General features: G+C 34.4%; 1 protein-coding gene across 6 annotated transcripts in view; it reads right to left on the reverse strand.

The window, feature by feature from the left end:
- The window catches only part of slc12a7b (solute carrier family 12 member 7b), a 73296-nt gene that overhangs the window by 11888 nt on the left and 41173 nt on the right, over positions 1-20235 (reverse strand). For all 6 annotated transcript variants that reach the window (XM_048174563.1, XM_048174568.1, XM_048174562.1 and 3 more), the window contains exons 4-20: positions 17945-18091; positions 16652-16706; positions 16309-16439; positions 14078-14319; positions 12873-13084; positions 11138-11302; positions 9769-9867; positions 9319-9376; positions 8732-8906; positions 8155-8273; positions 7981-8079; positions 6166-6285; positions 5916-6020; positions 3207-3375; positions 1769-1964; positions 1463-1629; positions 1251-1382 (exon numbers count right to left, since the gene is read on the reverse strand). In XM_048174563.1, coding sequence (XP_048030520.1) covers positions 1251-1382; positions 1463-1629; positions 1769-1964; positions 3207-3375; positions 5916-6020; positions 6166-6285; positions 7981-8079; positions 8155-8273; positions 8732-8906; positions 9319-9376; positions 9769-9867; positions 11138-11302; positions 12873-13084; positions 14078-14319; positions 16309-16439; positions 16652-16706; positions 17945-18091 — 2391 coding nt within the window. The remainder of the gene's footprint in view (positions 1-1250; positions 1383-1462; positions 1630-1768; positions 1965-3206; positions 3376-5915; positions 6021-6165; positions 6286-7980; positions 8080-8154; positions 8274-8731; positions 8907-9318; positions 9377-9768; positions 9868-11137; positions 11303-12872; positions 13085-14077; positions 14320-16308; positions 16440-16651; positions 16707-17944; positions 18092-20235) is intronic.

Below are 20235 nucleotides of genomic sequence, written 5' to 3' on the forward strand. Positions count from 1 at the left end.
ATACTATGTATCAATAATAAATATTTAGAATGATAATATAGTATAATACAAAAATTAAAACATTATATTCATATATTAAATTATTTAATACTATTAAAAATATAATATATTATGCTATACTATAATATAATAACACAAAAGTTTAAAACATCATATTCATATATTAAATAAATGATTAATAATAATAAGAAGAAGAAGAAGAAGAAGAAGATAACTGAATACTATGTATCAATAATAAATATTTAGAATGATAATATGGTATAATACAACAATTAAAACATTATATTCATATATTTAAGTATTTAATACTATTAAAAATATAATATATTATGTTATACTATAATATAATAACACAAAAGTTTAAAACATTATATTAATATGTTAAATAAATGATCAATAATATTATTATAATATATTAAATAAAAGATAATTGAGTATTGTGTATCAATAATAAATATTTTGAATAATATAATACAAAAATTAAAATGTATTATATATTATGCTATACTATACTATAATATAATAATACGTTTAAAACATTATATTAATATATTAAAATATCATATAATTCAATATTATGCAACAATAATAAATAATTATAAAATAATAACATGCAAATTAAAATTCATATATTAAATAAATGATTAATAAGAAGAAGAAGAAGAAGATAACTGAATACTATGTATCAATAATAAATATTTAGAATGATAATATGGTATAATACAAAATTAAAACATATTCATATATTAAATTATTTAATACTATTAAAAATATAATATATTATGTTATACTATAATATAATAACACAAAAGTTTAAAACATTATATTAATATATTAAATTAATTAATTAATAATAATAATAATAATAATAATAATATAATTGAATATTATGCAACACTAAATAATAATAATATAACAAAAGTTTAAAACATTAATAATAATAATAAGATAATTTATGTCAATAATAAATATTTAGAATGATTATAATATAATACAAAAATTAAAACATTATATTCATATATTAAATTAATTAATACTATTAAAAAAATATAATATAATATAATATAATATAATATAATATAATATAATACAATATAATATAATATAATATAATTTTTTGCAGCATGTTTATCAAATCACAGTTCAGATCACAATAAATGACACACACAAAAAAAAAAATCATGCAGTCCTGCACAGCAAAACCAATTTTAGATTCTGGTGGCAAGAAAACTGCATCTGTATCTTCTCACCATCTCCACCACCTCCACCTCAGCGTTCAGACGGAGGTGATAGAGGAACATCTGCAGGTCTTTCTTCATCTGGATGCTGTTGTCGTCCAACTGAGCCACGGTGAAAATGCGCATCTTACACTTCCTCCACACCTGAGACACGGACACAGAAGAGCATGAAAAGTTGCACTGACACTTTTTGATCCTCTCTGATTGTTGATTCAGGACCGTACCTTGTGCTGTCGCAGTAAAAACGGCAGCAGCATCAACAAGCCGCCGTCATGGACGATCCACCACACGTCGATGGTTCCTTCACTGAGACGCTCCTGATGAGGGAAACTGTCCACGTTTTTCGCCACCAGCAGAGCCTGATGGGCCGCAGTCGTCTCTCGGACCGTCTCTGTGGAGAGAAGCGACAAACAGGCTCTAAAGATCTTACCGGCATGTTGTTGGGGAAAAAATGTTGTTCCTTTATAAATATGTACACATTTCAGGGATTTTCTTTTTCTCTCCGTTATTATACACTGTCTGAGTCTGACCTATGAAGCTCTTCCAGGATTGAGGGTCGTTGGACTGTCTCCAGTTCCCGGGCCAAGCCATCAGAACAGAGTTATGCTTCATTCCTCCGAGCCCGGCGGACTGGACGAGGTGAGAGATGCCGTCGCGCAGGTTCGACGACACCACAACGTGACAGAAGCCCTTCGTCTTCTCTGCCGCCATGGCTGATTTTATATTCTACAGTTGTAAATAAATTAAGAAAATAATACGTGAACAAAATGCCTCATATCTGATATCATTCAGAGACATGAAAACCTTCATAACATGGATTTTGAATTTGATCAGTTCTCTCTGTGGCCACCAGGTGTCAGTAAGAGTTCAATGATTGGGTCCTGCCGTGCAACAACCTGTTTGCTCAGTTTATCTGAGGACATAAACTGCCGTGACATGTTGTAATTGACTGTTCATACTATGTTTGTTTCAAATCATGTGTTTAATCGCTTTACATAAGCGTGAATCTTCAAATAGAGGAACTTCTGTCCTGATTTTACAGACAAAATGTGATTCTTGTTTGAAAGTAGCATTAAACTCAACACAAAAATTAAAACATTATATTAAAATGTTAAATAAATTATTAATAATAAGATAATTTCAATATTATGTATCAATAATAAATATGTATAATGATTATAAAAAATTAAAACATACCTATATATTAAAATAATTAATACTAGAACTATTAACATAATATATGTTTGATTTTTGTTATAATATTTATTGTGGTTATGTATTGTTATTGTGTCTTTTTAGTTAGTTCTTTCATTTTTAAGAGTGCTGAAAATTTAAAATGACCAGATTTTCTATACTCAGAATCATAAATAAAAGTGTAATACATTTATAAAAGTCTGATTCTTCAATTAGAGGAACCTGTCATCCCCTTTTTGTTAAAGTATTTTGACAAAAAACGTTTTTAAAGGGTCCATAATAATAACTTTAAAATCTTATTATTGTGTCTTTTTTTAAATTAGTTCCTCATTTTCCCCAAATTCGCTTCCTCATTTTTATGTGTCAAAAAGTTAAGAAATTCCCTATCTTCTATACCCAAAATCTAAAAACAAGTTCGGTAATTCTTTACAATAAGGTTCGATTTGTTAACAACTCAACAGTAAACATGAAATAACAATAAAATATACTTCAAAACATGCATTAATCTTACTAATGAAAATCAAAAGTTGTATCTGTTAATATTATTTAATGCTGGACCTCTGAACTAACAATGAACAGTTCAACTAAGATTAACATAAAGTGTATTGTTCGTAGTTAGTTAATGTAATTTAATGCACTTACTAATGTTGACTAATGGGACCTTATTGTAAAGTGTTACAATATTTTATACTAAACGTATCTTGTTCTGTCTGCAACCTTGAGCTTGGGAAAGGTGCTTTAAAAATAAAACATCATTATTATTCATCATCATACCTGTTCTGCTCGTTTGGCCTCAGTCTCTCTGGTGAGGTACGTCCCCTCCAGCACCGAACCCACGATGGTCAGACCTTTGCCTGCTTTCAGCTGCGTGGTGAAGGACAGAAGACGAGGGTGTTTCACTGAGAGCTCAGAGTCCAGATTGAGCAGCACCAGCAGCTGAGGTCTGGAGAACATCAGGAATGGAGTAAATCAGGGGCGGATACTCCATCATACAGGGTTTCATAAGCTATATTACAACTTATTTCTGCTTATATTTCACTCTGAAATACCTATTCATGGCTACAACTTTTCATAGTACAACGCATATGAAATGTGGTGTTGATCATATGTTTTAATGCATTATTTAAAGGGTTAGTTCACCCAAAAATGAAAATTCTGTCATTAATTACTCACCCTCATGTCGTTTCACACCAGTAAGACCTTCGTTCATCTTCATCTTCAAAAAAATTAAGATATTTTTGATAAAATCCGATGGCTCAGTGAGGCCTCCATTGACAGCAAGATCATTTCAAATGCCCAGAAAGCTACTAAAGACGTATTTAAAACAGATCATGTGACTACAATGATTCAACTTTAATTTTATGAAGCGACGAGAATACTTTTTTTTCAAAATAACGGGCAATTTTAAAACACTGCTTCATGAAGCTTTACGAATCTTTTGTTTCGAATCAGGGATTTGGAACACCAAAGTCATGTGATTTCAATAAATGAGGCTTTGTTACGTGATAAAAGTTTCGAAATTTCAATGGTTCACCACTGGGGGGCGTGACTTTGGCAGTTTGAGACACGCTACGAACCACTGATTCGAATCAAAAGATTCGTAAAGCTTCAAAGATTCATGTTTTCAAATAACCCATCACTAGATTTTGTTGAATAAAGTCATTATTTTGTTTTTTTGGTGCATAAAAAGTATTCTTGTCACTTCATAACATTAAAGTTGAATCACTGTAGTCACATGACTGTTTTAAATACGTCTTTAGTAGCTTTCTTGGCATTGAAAGTGTTCATTATCTTGCTGGCAATGCAGGCCTTCACTGAGCCATAGGATTTTATCAAAAATATCTTAATTTTTTGTTCTGAAGATGAACAAAGGTCTTATGGGTGTGGAACGTCATGAGTGTGAGTAAATAATAATGACAGAAATGTCATTTTTGGGTGAACTAATCCTTTAAAGTGTAACAGTGTAAATAGTGTATTAGTGCATGACCCTGGTTACAATTATTAACAAGAATAACTGACTGAATATATTATAATGCACTAAAAAAGAAAGGATTCTCCATTCTCAAATCAAACCGTGGAGGTTTTTCCAGCTCGGGATTAAAGGATTACGCAGGACTATCAGAGGTGTGACGCTTTCAGGTGAATGATGTCAATCTGAGGCTAGAAGTCAAGAGCTCAGGATATCTGCCATTATCATTAATGATGATTTACTCTTTATTGAACCCCGCAAAACTTGTGTAAATAAAATCCACTAAAATTAATTCAAGCAGGGGTTATTCTGGAGCAGCTGGGAAGTCGTGAGTCGTGTTTCATTGAGATATTATTATAGGATTTATTATAGTTCTCATATTATATTTTGCATTTTTATCTTAATTTTTGTTAAAGTTTTAGTAACTTTACGGTATTTTTTTGACATTTTTTTAATATCTCTATATAGTTTTTATTCTATTTATTTAGGGCATCAAGTTGAACTAATAACCCCGGCCATGAGAGGTGATGGACAGACTCTCATCATGTCCATCAAAGAAACTAAAGAGGCTTAGACACGGGAAAAACACGGAAGAGCGGTAACAGAGATTGTCTGCCGGCTCACAGATGTCAAAGAGTAAAATACAGATCCATTTCTGCTGCGTAGATTAGACGAGGAATGAACAGGTTTGACCTGATTCCTGAAAGACGCCTGAAGTTTCATCGCATCTCATTGTATGCAGGTTATTTAATCCGTGAAAGATTACTGAGAGCTCTGGGAAAAATCCAATACTGATTCCCTCCGGATTATGACACTGAAGTGCAGGGTGAAGGATAGAAAGAAAGCTGGAATAGAAATGTGTTGACTGCTAGATATTTTGCTTTATACTTGCTTTTAATTCACTGAATTTTCCAAAACACAATAACCTTTAATGCATTTTATATAATACATATGAATAAAAACATTTAGAAATAAGATTTTTAATTTAAAAGTTTAAGATTTTTTACTTTTATGCTCACCAAGGCTGCATTTATTTAATTAAAAATACAGTAAAAAACTGCAATATTTTAAAATATTTTTACAATTTAAAACAACTGTTTTCTATGTGAATATAAAGTAAATTGTAATTCATTCCTGTGATCAAAGCTGAATTTTCAGCATCATTACTCCAGTCTTCAGTCACATGATCCTTCAGAAATCATTCTGATATGATGATTTGCTCAACAAACATTTCTGATTATTATCAATGTTGAAAACACTTCATATTTTTGTTTTCAAAAGCCCTTGATGAATATAAAGTTAACAGCATTTATTTGAAATAGAATTCTTTTGTAACATTATAAATGTCTTTACTGTCACTTTTGACCTATTTAATGCATCTTTGCTGAACAAAAGTATTAAAGTTCAGTAAAAAATCCCAAACATTTGAACAGTATGATTTTAGACATGCCCAGGTGAGGATTTATTGGTTTATGTAAAAGTGCTTGTGTATTAAGACAGTTTTTGATCCTCACCTCCAGTTTTTGGTGTGAGGCGGCGCCTCCTCCAATCGAATGAGAGCGAAGCGGGCCGCATTGAGGGACAGACCGCGGATCCCGTCGCCCCACTCCTTCTCGGCCCTGAACACAGATGTAAAAAATCACTGTGAGGGAGTTTTAACTTACAATGACTCACCGCAGACAATCACTCAGTCAAATTCATCTGTAATCAGCTTAACTGCACTGACTCACGGCGTGGGCCGTAATGCGCTTCTGCAGCTCTTACCCGCGGTATTCGATGTATTTGTAGATGCATCCGGCGATGAGCATGGCCACCAGAGCGTAGTACCAGGAGGATATGAACATCAGAGCCAGACACAAACTCATCCCGAGAAACGAAAGAGCCCTGATGAATCAGAACATTTGAAATAAATCAATAATAATAAAAAATAAATCACTGCAATAAATCAGATGCATATGAGATGGTTGAAATGGAAATGAAATAACCTGAGAATCAAGTATCCTAAAGTATAAAATAGCAACATCTGAGCAATGAAATTGTTCCTCAATGTAATGTTATATATATTTGAATGTGCAAAGTCATTGTACTTCAGTTCAGTTCATTTAAAGTCCCCAGAATGTGTCTGAAGTTTCAGCTCAAAATACCCCACAGATCATTTATTATAGCTTGTCAAATTTACCCCTATTTGGGTGTGAGCAAAAACACTCCGTTTTTGTGTGTGTCCCTTTAAATGCAAATGAGCTGCTGCTCCCGCCCCCTTTCCAGAAGAGGGCGGAGCTTTAACAGCTCAACAACAACAAAGCTGGAGAATCTCACGCAGCCAAAATGAGGATTGTCAGTAACGGTGTTCAGCCTTACATTGTTCAAACCGGAGTCGACACTGATGGAGAGACTCAGGAAGAACTTTTAGACGTTTCTGGGGTGCGTTTCCCAAAGCGAACTATGGTCGCAAGTTCCGTCGTTACCAATAGAGTTCAATGGGACTTACGACCATGGTTCACCAACGATGCTTTCGGGAAACTCACCCCTGAGCGGTTAGTGGATAAATTTATGTAGTTGCTGTGGAGTTAATTCAACTCATCCACTAGCATGTGCCGTCATGTTCATCTTTTGTGCAAATCCAGAATTGAATTGACTCGTTTGTGAAGCAGTCCGGTGTAAAATGACGGCATGACAACAACACTCTACTACAACAACTCTTCCTCTTCTCTAAAGCAGCCAAACATGGCCCCGCCCCCTTTGTTGTGTGTTCTCGGGGGCGGGGTTTATGTAAATTTTAGGAAGAAGCTTGTTGTAGTCCCTACCAGCCATTTGTTGTAGTCCTTAAACAGAGAATACTCTCTTTGCATTGAACTTTGAGCGTTGTAACTTTGCAGATGTTGTTTATGCTCAAACAGCAACATTACACACTAACTAAAGTTAAAAAAGTTAAATCATAATCAATCACCCCTTTAAGTGAAAGTTACTGTGGATCTTGATTTGATTTGTGAAAAAAAATCCAAAAAGTACTAATAAATATAAAAAAAAAAGTATATATACATACAAATGCACACTACTGTTCAAAAGGTTGGAGTCAGTAAGATTTTTTTAAAGAAATTAAGAAATTTTATTCAGCAAAGATGCATCAAATTGATCAAATTGAACATTTATAATGTTACAAAAGATTCTATTTCAAATAAACACTGTTCTTTTGAACATTCTATTCATCAAAGAATTCTGAAAACAAAAATGTATCACAGTTTCCACAAAAAATATGAAGTGTTTTCAACACTGATAATAATCATAAATGTTTCTTGAGCAGCAAATCATCATATTAGAATGATTTCTGAAGGATCATGAGACACTAAAGACTGGAGTAATGATGCTGAAAATTCAGCTTTGATCACAGGAATAAATTACACTTTACTATATATTCACATAAAAAACAGCTATTTTAAATTGTAATAATATTTCACATTTTTTACTGTAGTTTGATCAAATAAATGCAGCCTTGATGAGCATATAAGAGACTTCCTTCAGAAATATAAAAAATCGTACCAACCCCAAACTCAGATGTGATTTCAGACTGAAGGGTCTCACCAGTGGTAGTATTTGAAGCGCGGTCTCCAGTTGGGCGTCCTCAGCAGCGTCTGGAGGGCACAGGCCAGATTGACGAACAGATAACACATGAGAAAGAACCTGACGGGAGAAACACAGTCAAACATGCTGTCGTCACCACAGTGAAGGAGAAGTGACAACAGACGTGAGACTTACATTGACAGGATGGGCGCCACAGCGTCAAGAGAAGCGATGAGAATCCCACTCTCACAGATCAGAGCCGTCAGAAGAAGAGCCCACGTCGGCTCTCCGTTGGCTTTGCCGTGACCAAACACCTGAGAGATGATCACATGATAGTCAGAGCTGTATATGTGTGTCGAATAATATGTGGTGAATAATTCAAAAGATGAAGCATTTGAAATATTACAAAAAAAAACATAGTTCAACAGCTATTGCTACTAAAATAAACCATGGTGGTATTAACCAGCACTGTCATCAACTCAAAGCTTCTTACTCCGTTTGAAGGAAATACCATTTTAATTCACATATTCATAATGAATTTATCATTTTTGATTTATGATTTTCTAATAGAAACAATAAGTATTATCCACTTTATCTTCTTTTGTGTTCAACAGAAGGAAGAAACACATACAGGTTTTGAACAACATGAGGATGAGTAAGTGATGATGAAATTTTCATTTTTGGGTGAACTATCATTTTAAGTATGAAATATGAATAACCATTATTGAGCTCCGCCACTTTGAATCTGACGCATTCGCAGTGCAGATCATACCTCGAGGAAGGGCACTATGCCGTCTCGAGCAATGGCCTGCAGCAGCCGGGGGGCGCCGGTGAGACTCTGAAGCCCCGCCCCACAGCAGGAGAAGAAAGAGCCAATCACGATCACCCAGGGGGAGGGCCAGGACAGCGTGCCAATCACCAAGTTCCCTTTCACAGAGTCCCCAAACCTAATGAGCAGGATTGATAGTATAAGTTAACATCTATTATATATATATATATATTAAACATTTTGTGCATATGTTTAGTTGTATTTTGTATATTACACATGCATATTTAAAGTATTTCTCTCAGGCTTTCATGTTTTTTTTACTATGAAACAACCGCTGCCTATCTTTGGCCAGCCTTTGCGTATCTACGATTCCCTAAAATACTGTCTAGGTAGGGAGCACACTAGGTTTAGGAATTTTCCAGTGATATAATCACAACACAAGATGACTCTTGGGATATTTCACATAAAGAGTTCTTTGACTTCTCATAAACAGGCATTGCACAGAAACCGACCGTTATTTAAAGTAGATTTCCTGTATGTTTATTCAGGAAAATGAGGATTATGAGAGGAAAACGAGAGAAAGCACTCACTTGTCTCGGAGCACCACACCGTCAATGCAGGCGCCAAACAACACGACGCAGGACAGATCTGAGTTACACCGTTAAGAAAACAATCCTCCCAGAGGAAGAGAGACGGACAAACAGCATCTCACGTTACACCTTCTCTCATTGAGACACGATACTAATGACTCAGTGATTTAGTGCAGTGTGATTCTGAAACTTTTAAAGGAACTTTACACTCTTAAAAATAAAGGGTCCAAAAGAGGGTTTTTTAAGTTATGCCATTTTTGGTTCCCCAAAGAACCTTTTACTTTACAGTTCTTTACAGAACCAGTGTGAAGAACATTTTTAGAACCTTCTTCCACTATAAAGAACCTTTTGTCCAGTGGAAGGTTCTTCATGGAACCATCAATGCCAATAACCTTTATTTTTAAGAGTGTAGGAAGGAAAGGGGAGGTTTTTTAAGGGAAGTAAGGATACAGATGATGGTGGTGGTTGCGATGGCGAGGATGGTTCCGATGGGAATGGACCTCTGAGCGTCTCTCAGATCCCCGGATCGGTTGGATCCAGCCATGATTCCTGCACAACAGAGGAGGTGTGGGTTTTTATCAAATCAAGCCAAAATAAAATTCTTAACATTCAGAGGAGAAAAACCTAAATTATAAAGAAAAATGTACTGGTGTATGTGTGATTTAACAGAGCAATAAATGACAAAATTTCACATCGTCTCTGATTCAATATTCAATAATAGTGTTGATTTGATAACAAAAACTAAACCTAAAACTATTAAAAAATAAGTTTCATTGAATAAAATAAAAATGTTCATGAAGATAGATTATAAATAGATGAAAAACTTAGAAATGTCGCCTAAAATGAAACTAAAATGAAATGTAATAAAAAGTTTGTTAAAATTAAGAAAAAAAGACAAAAGCACATAACAAAATGACTAAAACTACAATTTAAAATACAAAAATAAAATCTGATTCAAAAATATTACTTCAAATATTATAATAGTATATCAATAATAGTAGTCATAGTTGGCAAGTTCTGAGAATTTCCGGTTCAAATTGTTCATTCAATTAAACAACACTATTTTCAAAAATGATCACTTTTCATGCATTACAATTTTTTTATGAAAAAAAAAAATTTTTTATATATATATATATATATATATATATATATATATATATATATATATGAAGTACATTTATAAACAAATTCTTAGCTTTATTGTTTTAAGTAGATTTTTTTCTGTATTTTGTAAAAAATAAAATGACTGCTTTGGTAAAATGTTCAGTTACACTTTATTTTAAGGTGACGCATTTAAATTTTAATATTAATATTATTAATTAGTATATTAATTAACTACATGTACTTACTAGAGTTAAGGTTAGGGTTACTTACTTGTAATTATGCATAATTTAATGTAATTATTATAGTAAATACATATAGTAACGAGTAACTACATCACCTTAAAATAAAGTGTTACCAAATATTCCTCTGAAAACAATAAAATCAACATTTAAAGCCATTTCAGAGCAGATACATAACTATTAAGATATATTTGTATTATATCACCCAGATCTAATGTTCAAGGCAAACACGCGGGTCTTTTCCAAAAGCTCAATCCATGTTATTGCACTGAGGTCATGTCCTGCAGTACTGCGTGAAACGCTATCGCTCTGTTTACAGAGAGTTCACATGCGCTCCTGCTGAGCTCAATGTGAATCTGAGAGCACTAGATAAGACAGATCATGACCAGATCAGACCAGTTTAGTTACATCAGGAAATACGAAGGAAAGAAGCTATGAACGTAACAGTGATGTAAAGAGCATGAATGTGTTCGTACCCGTGACCGAGGGGAAGTAGATTCCCACCAGCAGCGTGAAGAAGGTGGTGATGTCGTTGACTACATACGGCATGTACTGGTCCTGAGAGGAATCGGTCGCCGGCACCGCCGGCAGGGCTTTCTCCACCATCATACCAGCGGGGCCGTAGCTTCCCCACATGTTCTCTGTTCAAATACAAGAAAATCAGCACTAAAGGTCAAGATATTGAAGGACTCTGTCTCATTCAGACATGAAATGTCTCATGTAATTTTCCATAAGTGACCTTTTTCTTTGCCCACTACATTAAAATCAACATTAAGACTATAAAACACGAACGCTAGTGCTAGTTTGATCAAATAATGAGGACAAATTGACTCACTTCACATGGAACAAGCCATGAAAAATCACTTGAATGTACTGGACTGACCTACTTACACAAAACTCCAGGCCAGACACTGTAATGCTGCGTGAAAACAATTATTTCTGCTCACTTTGACATCAGTGTCGAGATATTAATGTCAGGCCTGGCCTGTTAAATCCAGCAGAATCCAGTCTGGAGCAGCAGACATCATCAATGACATTCAGAAGGACCGCAGAGGCTTCATGATCAATAACCCCGTCTATTCTGGCGGGCTTTAGATGAATACACCAGCGTATGGCAATGATCAGAGGAGATATTACAAACACACACAGAATTACTACTCTTGAACTCTTGCCATGTTCTGTCACTCTATAGTAAAAACTGTTGGGGTCAGAGGTCAATGTAATGCTCTAACGCACAAGTTTTCAATGTGTTAAAATAGTAAAAAAGTATTTTTCGAGGATGTAAATAACACATATACAGATGTTAATAAAAGCTTATTGGTGTATGTTAAACAGGAAAAAACTATTTCAGTCTTTCTACTTAAAAAAAAAGAAAATCACATAATTACAAAGAAAAAATAATAATTTGTGAAACTTACTAGCAATTTCTGAGTGAAAAATGTTTCAAAGTAAATATTTGACCAATTTATTTCATAATGCATTTTTATGGCTTTCAAAGTTAATATGTACACTTAAGATATTAATAAAATTGTATTTTTTTCCACATTGACTAAATGTAATAATATTTCAGTCTGCTTTTGAAAAACTGGTCAGAAATAATGGCATTAATTGCATAATTTTTTTTTTTTGTCATTTTTCTCACATTGTTTTTATTTTCTTTCTTTTCTGTTCTGAAATAAAAAAAAATATCTCTGTAAACTTAATAAAAATTATATATTTTCAAGATAATATTTTAACAATTTGTTTTAGTATAATGACAATGGATTTAATTTTTTGAAACAATTATTTATTTTGTTTTTGTATCTTTTTTCAGACAGAAAAAAATATTTTTATATATGAAAATATATAATATTGGGGGTGTTTAGCATCAAAAACCCGTTCTAACACACATGCCACATGTGTCTGAACAAGTTTGAACAGTTAATAATCATTTAGAAGACACTTTTTCTAAAGCGATTAACAGTAAAAGCAAGCTGAGGTTAAAATGAACACAAAACGACACATGCAACTTCCGTAATGTGACTTATTTCCAAGAGCTTATTCAAGACTGCAATACCAAAAACTTTTTTTTTCTTGGAATAACTGATGCATGTTGCACAATAAGATTAGGGACATATATTTACTGTCCAAGAAAGTATAGAAGGACCATTTTGACTTCATTTCCTCAAACCCATCCTTGTTGAATGTTCAAAGCAAAAGTGGTCATCTCACCTGAAATGACTCCGCTGGTGAGGCCGGGAATGCCCTGGATCTCTGTGACGTTATTGAGGTTGAAGTATTCATGGCAGCTGGCGTTGAGCTCTGGCCCTTGACAGAAGAGAGACCAAAGCTTCGTGGTCACGGTCACATTGTCTATTATTTCTGTCTTCATGCACTTGTCAAAGCCGTGGTTCTGCAGGGTGCGGTTGCCCAACAAACAGACCCTGGAGAGGACAAAAGAGCGTTTAAAAAATGAGTTGCAAATTTAAATCAGTTTATTGTCAGGAGGGTTGTGGTGATTGAGAAAGCCTGTGAAGCAAACACTGCTGCGGATGACTGTGGTTCAACAAAACGTACTGAGAGCTGCCCAATGCTGCTACAAACTATAAAGAAGCTCTGTTTAGTTTAAATAGGCAATGCTGTAAAACATACAGTACATGAGGCTCCAGCATTTTGAAGCAATAGAGTTGGGTTATGGAAGAAAAAAAAATCCCATTTTTCTCCATAGAGAAATTTTCAGATTTTCAAATCCTTTTTATCCACATCGAAGTGCACTGCATTGCATTGCATTGCATAAAAAATAAAATAAAATAAAATAAAATAAAATAAAATAAAATAAAATAAAATAAAATATTTATTTTTTAGGCAAGTGGTTGCACACAAAAATATTAATTGTTTGTTAGTAGATTCAACTAAATTATTTTGTATACAGTTTCCGCCTTGAAAATTACTAATATAAACTTATAAATGTATTCTAACATACATTTTAAAAATTAATAAATGTTTACATTTCATATACTTTTAGTATATGAAATTTATTCAAAGCTTATATAAATTTAGTAAACTCAGAAAATAATTTATGCACAATAACAACATGAAAATATAACTGGAAATTATGGAAATAAACTCTTCTAAACTTTCCCTTTGCTCAAAAAATAACTAGAAATTCACTGTCCAGATGGTTATTCATGTGGTCACAAACACAAAAATCAAAATCAGTTAACTTCAAATTTAAGTAAATGAAACAAAATTAAATTGTTACAGAATGTTCAAGAATTGTGTTGCTTTAACTCATTTTAGATAAGATAAAGCTGCATTTTTTTTTTTTTTTTTTGAGTGTTTATAATGAGCTGGTTGGTTTGGGTTAAAGCTTAGAACTCTTTATTGAAGATTAAGGCTGCTGAATAAGTGATTCCTGTTGCATACTGTATACTTACGGGAAAACCGGAGGTTCAAAGATGGTTTTGATGACGCCAGCGTAGATAGCCAGGATGGACAACACCACACAAGCCAGGAAAACCAGTGCAAGCTTGTTGACGTACTTCACACCGACGAACACCACCACAGCCATGAGCGTCAGACAGCACGTGCCGTACACACGCATGTTATTCAGCATGGCCTCGGCCTCCAGAGCCTTCTCCTCCGCCTTAAAGATGGCAGCGCTGGGCACGATGTAGGTCTGTGGCACGACACAGAATGAAGATGGTCGTTTTATATTATAGGAGAAAATAAAGAGGAAAGAATGGGAATGGCTTTGGTAAATGTCACCAGGTATATGTCAAGTGCTGGGACAGATAAGAGTTAAAGCAGAGATTTCAATCTTTACATGAACACGGACCCCTATCCTAAAACTTAAAATGCAGCTATATATTCTCATGAATACCCAACTAACAAAAATTTGTTCTAAGAACGTTTTGGTAATATTCCCATTGAGTTACATTCAAAATAACCAGTGATTTAAATGTTTTAAAATGTTTCTTTAAGTAAACATTCCATTTTGTCATTTTGCAATCATTATGGGAATGTTACATTTGAATGTTCTCTGGACGTTCCGAAACATGAAGTAACATTTAAAACTGTTACATTCATGTCCAATTAAAACAACATTCCATGAACAATATATAGATAATGTTTAAAGGGATAGTTCACCCAAAAATGAAAATTTGATGTTTATCTGCTTACCCCCAGTACATCCAAGAGGTGAATTTGTTTCTTCAGTAGAACACAAATGATGATTTTTAACTGCAACCGCTGCCGTCTGTCAGTCAAATAATAGCAGTGGATGGGAACTTCAACTATAACAGTAAATAAAACTTCCATAGACAAATCTAAATGAAACCCTATGGCTCGTGACGACACATTGATGTCCTAAGACACGAAATGATCGGTTTGTGTGAGAAACCGAACAGTATTTATATCATTTTTTACCTCTAATACACCACTATGTCCAACTCCGTTCAGCTTCGTTAGTGAGGTCTGATCGCGCTCTGACAACGGAAGTGATGTCTCGCGCTCATTGAAGTATATGGGCAAGACATCACTGCCGTCATCAGAACGCGTTTTTTGACCTCACTAACCGGAAGCTGAACGGAGTTGGACATAGTGGTGTATTAGAGGTAAAAAATTATATAAATACTGTTCGGTTTCTCGCACAAACTGATCGTTTCGTGTCTTAGGACATCAATGTGTCGTCACGAGCCGCAGGGTTTAATTTGGATTTGTCTAAGCAAGATTTATTTACTGTTATAGTTGAAGTTCCTATCCACTGCTATTATTTGACTGACAGACGGCAGCGGTTGCAGTTAAAAATCATTATTTGCATTCGACTGAAGAAAAAAAGTCACCTACATCTTGGATGCGCTGGGGGTAAGCAGATAAACATCAAATTTTCATTTTTGGGTGAACTATCCCTTTAATGTTTTGAGAACATTATTGAAGACCAGATAACTTTGAACAAACATTCTATTAACGTTACTGGAAGAATGTTTGTTCATAACTTCTGCTAACTGGATACAGACCCAATTCATTGGGTATTCATTATTTCTATGATCAATTTGTGGAAAGGAGTTCGGTTATGAGGTCAAAAGTTGTAGAAGCTCATAATTCATGTACAGAAGCCAGTCAGTTGATTTTGTGGCAAAACCTTTTACAGCATCTGATAATTCATACTTAGAAAGCAGAACTGAAATGACATTCATTACAAGAGGATTAGTTAAAACATTTCAAATGCACCTGCAGACTATTTTTCTAGTCATGCATTTCATCATTGAGGATTTCTTTAAAATACTGTGTAAAAACCTTGTTTTGTCTCGTTTATCTCGTGAGCTCACACCCCTACCAATTCATACTGTGAAAAATGTATATTCTAAATATTTACTTTATTTACTTTAACTTTATTTTTGCAAAATAAACACTTTCATACTCACAAATCTTGCCTAATGACTAAAAACACATTAAAAATGCATTTAAATCACTAAAATACTCACAATGTTGCTTATTGTTATATAAAAACATACATATAAACATGGCATAATTCCTCAATTTAAACTCTAAAGTTATTCTTAGACGATCCTTACGTCCTAGTGGCTATAATTACCAGTTTCTACAATCTCCGCTCTCTGGATTTTCTGGACTTAATCTGACCTTTAACTGAACACACAACCCTCACCAGGAAGATCTCGATGGTACCGAGGATGTACATGGCCCCGGCGAACGTGGTGCCCAGATAGAAACACAGTCCCACAGCACCTCCAAACTCAGGGCCCAGAGACCGAGAGATCATGTAGTAAGAGCCTCCAGCTGGAGAAAAACATCATCAAACATTATTAAATGTGACACAGGACGACAAGCTCTCGAGGGCAGACAGGATGTCATGCATTCAGCGTGCACTTCTACTGGAAACCATTGGTACAATTATAATAAACACCATAATCAACCATGCTGCTTGGATCTTTGAGGTTTAAATGTCATTTCCTTTTTAAATACATGTTGATAATACAATACTGTAATACCTGGAACAACACCGTTTGTAGCAATGGCACTCATTGATATGGCTGTCAACATTGTCTGGAAAAACAAAAGGTCCATAATACAATTATTAGTTCAAGTAAATACAGTCAAAGAAACTAAATCAATAAAGATAACAATGATGTTCTCCTTTTCTTTTTCCAGGAACACTCAGTTCTGTTAGAGGTCATCTGCATCTGGGCGTTATGCAATACGGCCCTTGTGTTTGAGTGTCCTTGAGCTGAACGTCCACACTAAATCCCTGCATCTCGCTCTATACTCTGAAAAGCCACTGGACTAAAGCCAATTAGTGTCCATGAACCTCCAGCAGGCTTAGCGTTTGAAATAAAGCGGTTTGAATGAGGGAGATTGAGTGATCTTTACTAGCCAAATACGGACACCAAGAGCTGCCATTACTCCTGCCATTTTTATCAACATACACCTGAATGCTGTTTCTGATTATGCTCAGATTAATAAATGCATTTTAATATGTTACATTTATACTCTGATTATGTAAGATATGAGGGGATTCTTAATATATAATGTATAGGTGAACTTAAATTTAACATGAAATTTATCGGTGCACATTGTAATCATTCATCCATGCAATAACTTGCTTAACTTCTTATAAAACGTTTTCAACATTTGTCTTATAGAAAAACTTTTAACCATCCAATCAAGTCTTGTCCTGCACTTTTCATCCCTGTTTTACTCAAAAATGAGGCACATTAAGGAAGAAAAACAAGTTGTGAGCAATGCATTGATATTGATTTAACTTTCCTAAGTGAGGAAGTAAATATGTGATTCCAACATGAGGTTCAACGTCTCTGAACCATTTATCTCTAATAAACATCATTTAAAGTGTCAGGTCTTGATGGTTCCTGTAAGAGCGCTATGATGAAAGAGTGAAACACAATCACCGGAAACGTATAATGACACTAGTAAGTAAAGGTTGAGGTGAATTAGACGCTTGATCTCATTGTCTGATGTGGTTTATAAATAAGTGTTGGTGTTAAAGACTTCTGAGCACAGGATATTATACACGTGTGAGTTCAGACGAAAGAGGAAGGAGGCTAAACTTAACCGGTAGGATCAACGGACTGAACTGATCGACACACACGTATATGTGATTCCAGTATGACATTGTAAAATATGATGATTCCACAGCCTTCTAAGGCAGCATCCTAACTCAAATGAGTGTCTTATCTGGGACACACTATCTAGGGAGCAAAATCAGATAATTGAATGCTTCCTCAGTCACCGTCTACAGTGGAAATAACTAAATCAGGTGGACTTACACACGAGCAGCACATGGACACAATGATAAAGGACTCCAAGATTCCCGCCGTTCCCACGATCCATGTCATTCGCAGGAAGAGAATCACTCCCAGGATATTCTGCAGGCAGGGCAGGTAGACGCCGATAAACGTCCCCATTTGTGGACTCTGAACAGAAAGACAACACAAAAAAGACGGCATGAGAAACTTTACAATAAATGCATGCTGAAAATTGTTGTGCATGCATGCAATAATTCAGCAAAAAATATTGAGCTTGGAATATAAAAACCCTGAAAGGTTTTTACACTCTAATGCAACAAAGAACTTTTTATTCTTTAGTTCTGTATAGATTTTATTTAAGTACTTCAAGTTAAACTAAATAAAAATGAGAAATGTTGCCTTGGAAACTAGCTGAAAAACAAACAAGAAAAAAGTATTTTATATTTTATTATATTTCAGTTAATGTTTATTTCAAGTGCTTTGATGCTTTATAGAACCTAGAAATCAAAACATGGATCTGAAGAACCTGCAACGAAACACCAAAAACATTAAAAAAAAAATGTTTTTAATCTCCAAAAACCATATAGGATCTCAAGAACCAAAAGATGATTCTTGATAAAAATGGATTTCTGCTTTAAGAACCTGTTTTAACAAAAAATAAATTTGCATTAACATTTTGGGTCATATTTAATTCTGCAACAAACTAAAACGAGGGAAACGTCAACCACAATATGAAATGCAAACCAGATTTAGATCTCATCCATAAGTGCTGTGCATCTAAATGGACATTTAATGTTTCAATGGAAGCTTTTAAATGTAAAAGAGGCATAATCCATGTTATCCATTCAGATTGTAAATCATCCAGTACTGAGATTCACTCTCCAGTGGCTGAGATTCAGTGTTTCCTCCCAAATCAAGCTTCAGTCTTGATACAAAAGAAAACATCACTTTTTGCATCGTGAAAAAATCTCAAACGCACATACTAATAAACACATACCGCAGTGAGATGAACGCTCGCGACACTGTTCCCGCTGGAGTCAAATACACTATATGGATGAACTTTAGTAATTAACTCTAGAAGAGGTTCCTAGATGTTTTCTTCATGCAGCGACCAAAATTTTGCTTCTTCACAAGATGAATCGAGCAGTTTCACGCAGTCCAAGCATCTGAAGCCAGTCGTCTCAGGACTAATAAGAGCGCGTCGCCTTCGCCCCGTGGCCTATTTCACCAATCACAGATGCCCAGAGATGAGGAGACTGGCTGGGGACAGTGGTTTTGTGGGTATTGCCTGGCCATTGCTTAAACATTTTTACTTACTGGCAGCAATAACCACGAGAACTCAAAATGCAGATGCCCTCTGGGCTTGAAATGGAAAACAAAGAAAATTGTTGCATTTGTGCATGCATTAATAAAACTTTGCATAAGGCTGAAGATTGATCATAGATGTCATAATATTTTTTCAAGTGAATGAAAATGAGGCTGAGAGAGAGAAAACTGTCTGTCTGTACTGTCAGGACATTTCAACCCAAGTTTTCTGGAGTTAAATAAAATATGGCATCTATTCAGACTAAAATGTATTGCATTGACTGGTCATGAAAATAAAGGGGGTTTTCACTGTGTGAATTCTGAGTGAAAATTGTTTTATTAAAGGATTAGTTCACTTCAGAATGAAAATTTACTCATCTCCATGTCATCCAAGATGTTTATGTCTTTCTTTCTTCAGTCGAAAAGAAATGAAGGCTTTTGAGGAAAACATTCCAGGATTTTTATCCATATAGTGGATTTCATTTTTTTTTTAAGTAGAAAGGCTTGAAATAGTATTTCTTGTAAAAAGTACTTCAATTGTTTTATTTACAATTTCAAAAAAATCTTTTTATTTTTTATTTTTATTTATTTATTTTTACAGTGTAGAAGAACCATTTTTGGTTTCACAAAGAACCTTTTCAGTAAACATTTCTTAAAAGAACCCTTTTTTAGTGTGAAGAAGAACATTTTAAAAATCTAAAGAACCTTTTTCCACTATAAAGAATCTTTTGCGGTTCCGTGGACGTTCATGGAACCATCAATGCCAATAAAGAACCTTTATATTTAAGAGAGTGGAACAAAGGAACTATAAGAACTTCAGGTCATTTCCGACTCGCTTCTGTAATCAGACATTCCAAACAATCTGACCTGTATTAATTTCCTGTCGTATTTTCAACAAAGGCTGAAAGAATGTAGAGAATGTGTGTCTGATTTGTTTTAGATTACAGGACACAGACTTCAAACATCCTTCTGTAAGCTCTGCTTCTTTCATTCTGGTAACTTCATGT

This window comes from Megalobrama amblycephala, linkage group LG22, assembly GCF_018812025.1.
Source record: "Megalobrama amblycephala isolate DHTTF-2021 linkage group LG22, ASM1881202v1, whole genome shotgun sequence".
Classification (NCBI taxonomy): Eukaryota; Metazoa; Chordata; class Actinopteri; order Cypriniformes; family Xenocyprididae; genus Megalobrama; species Megalobrama amblycephala.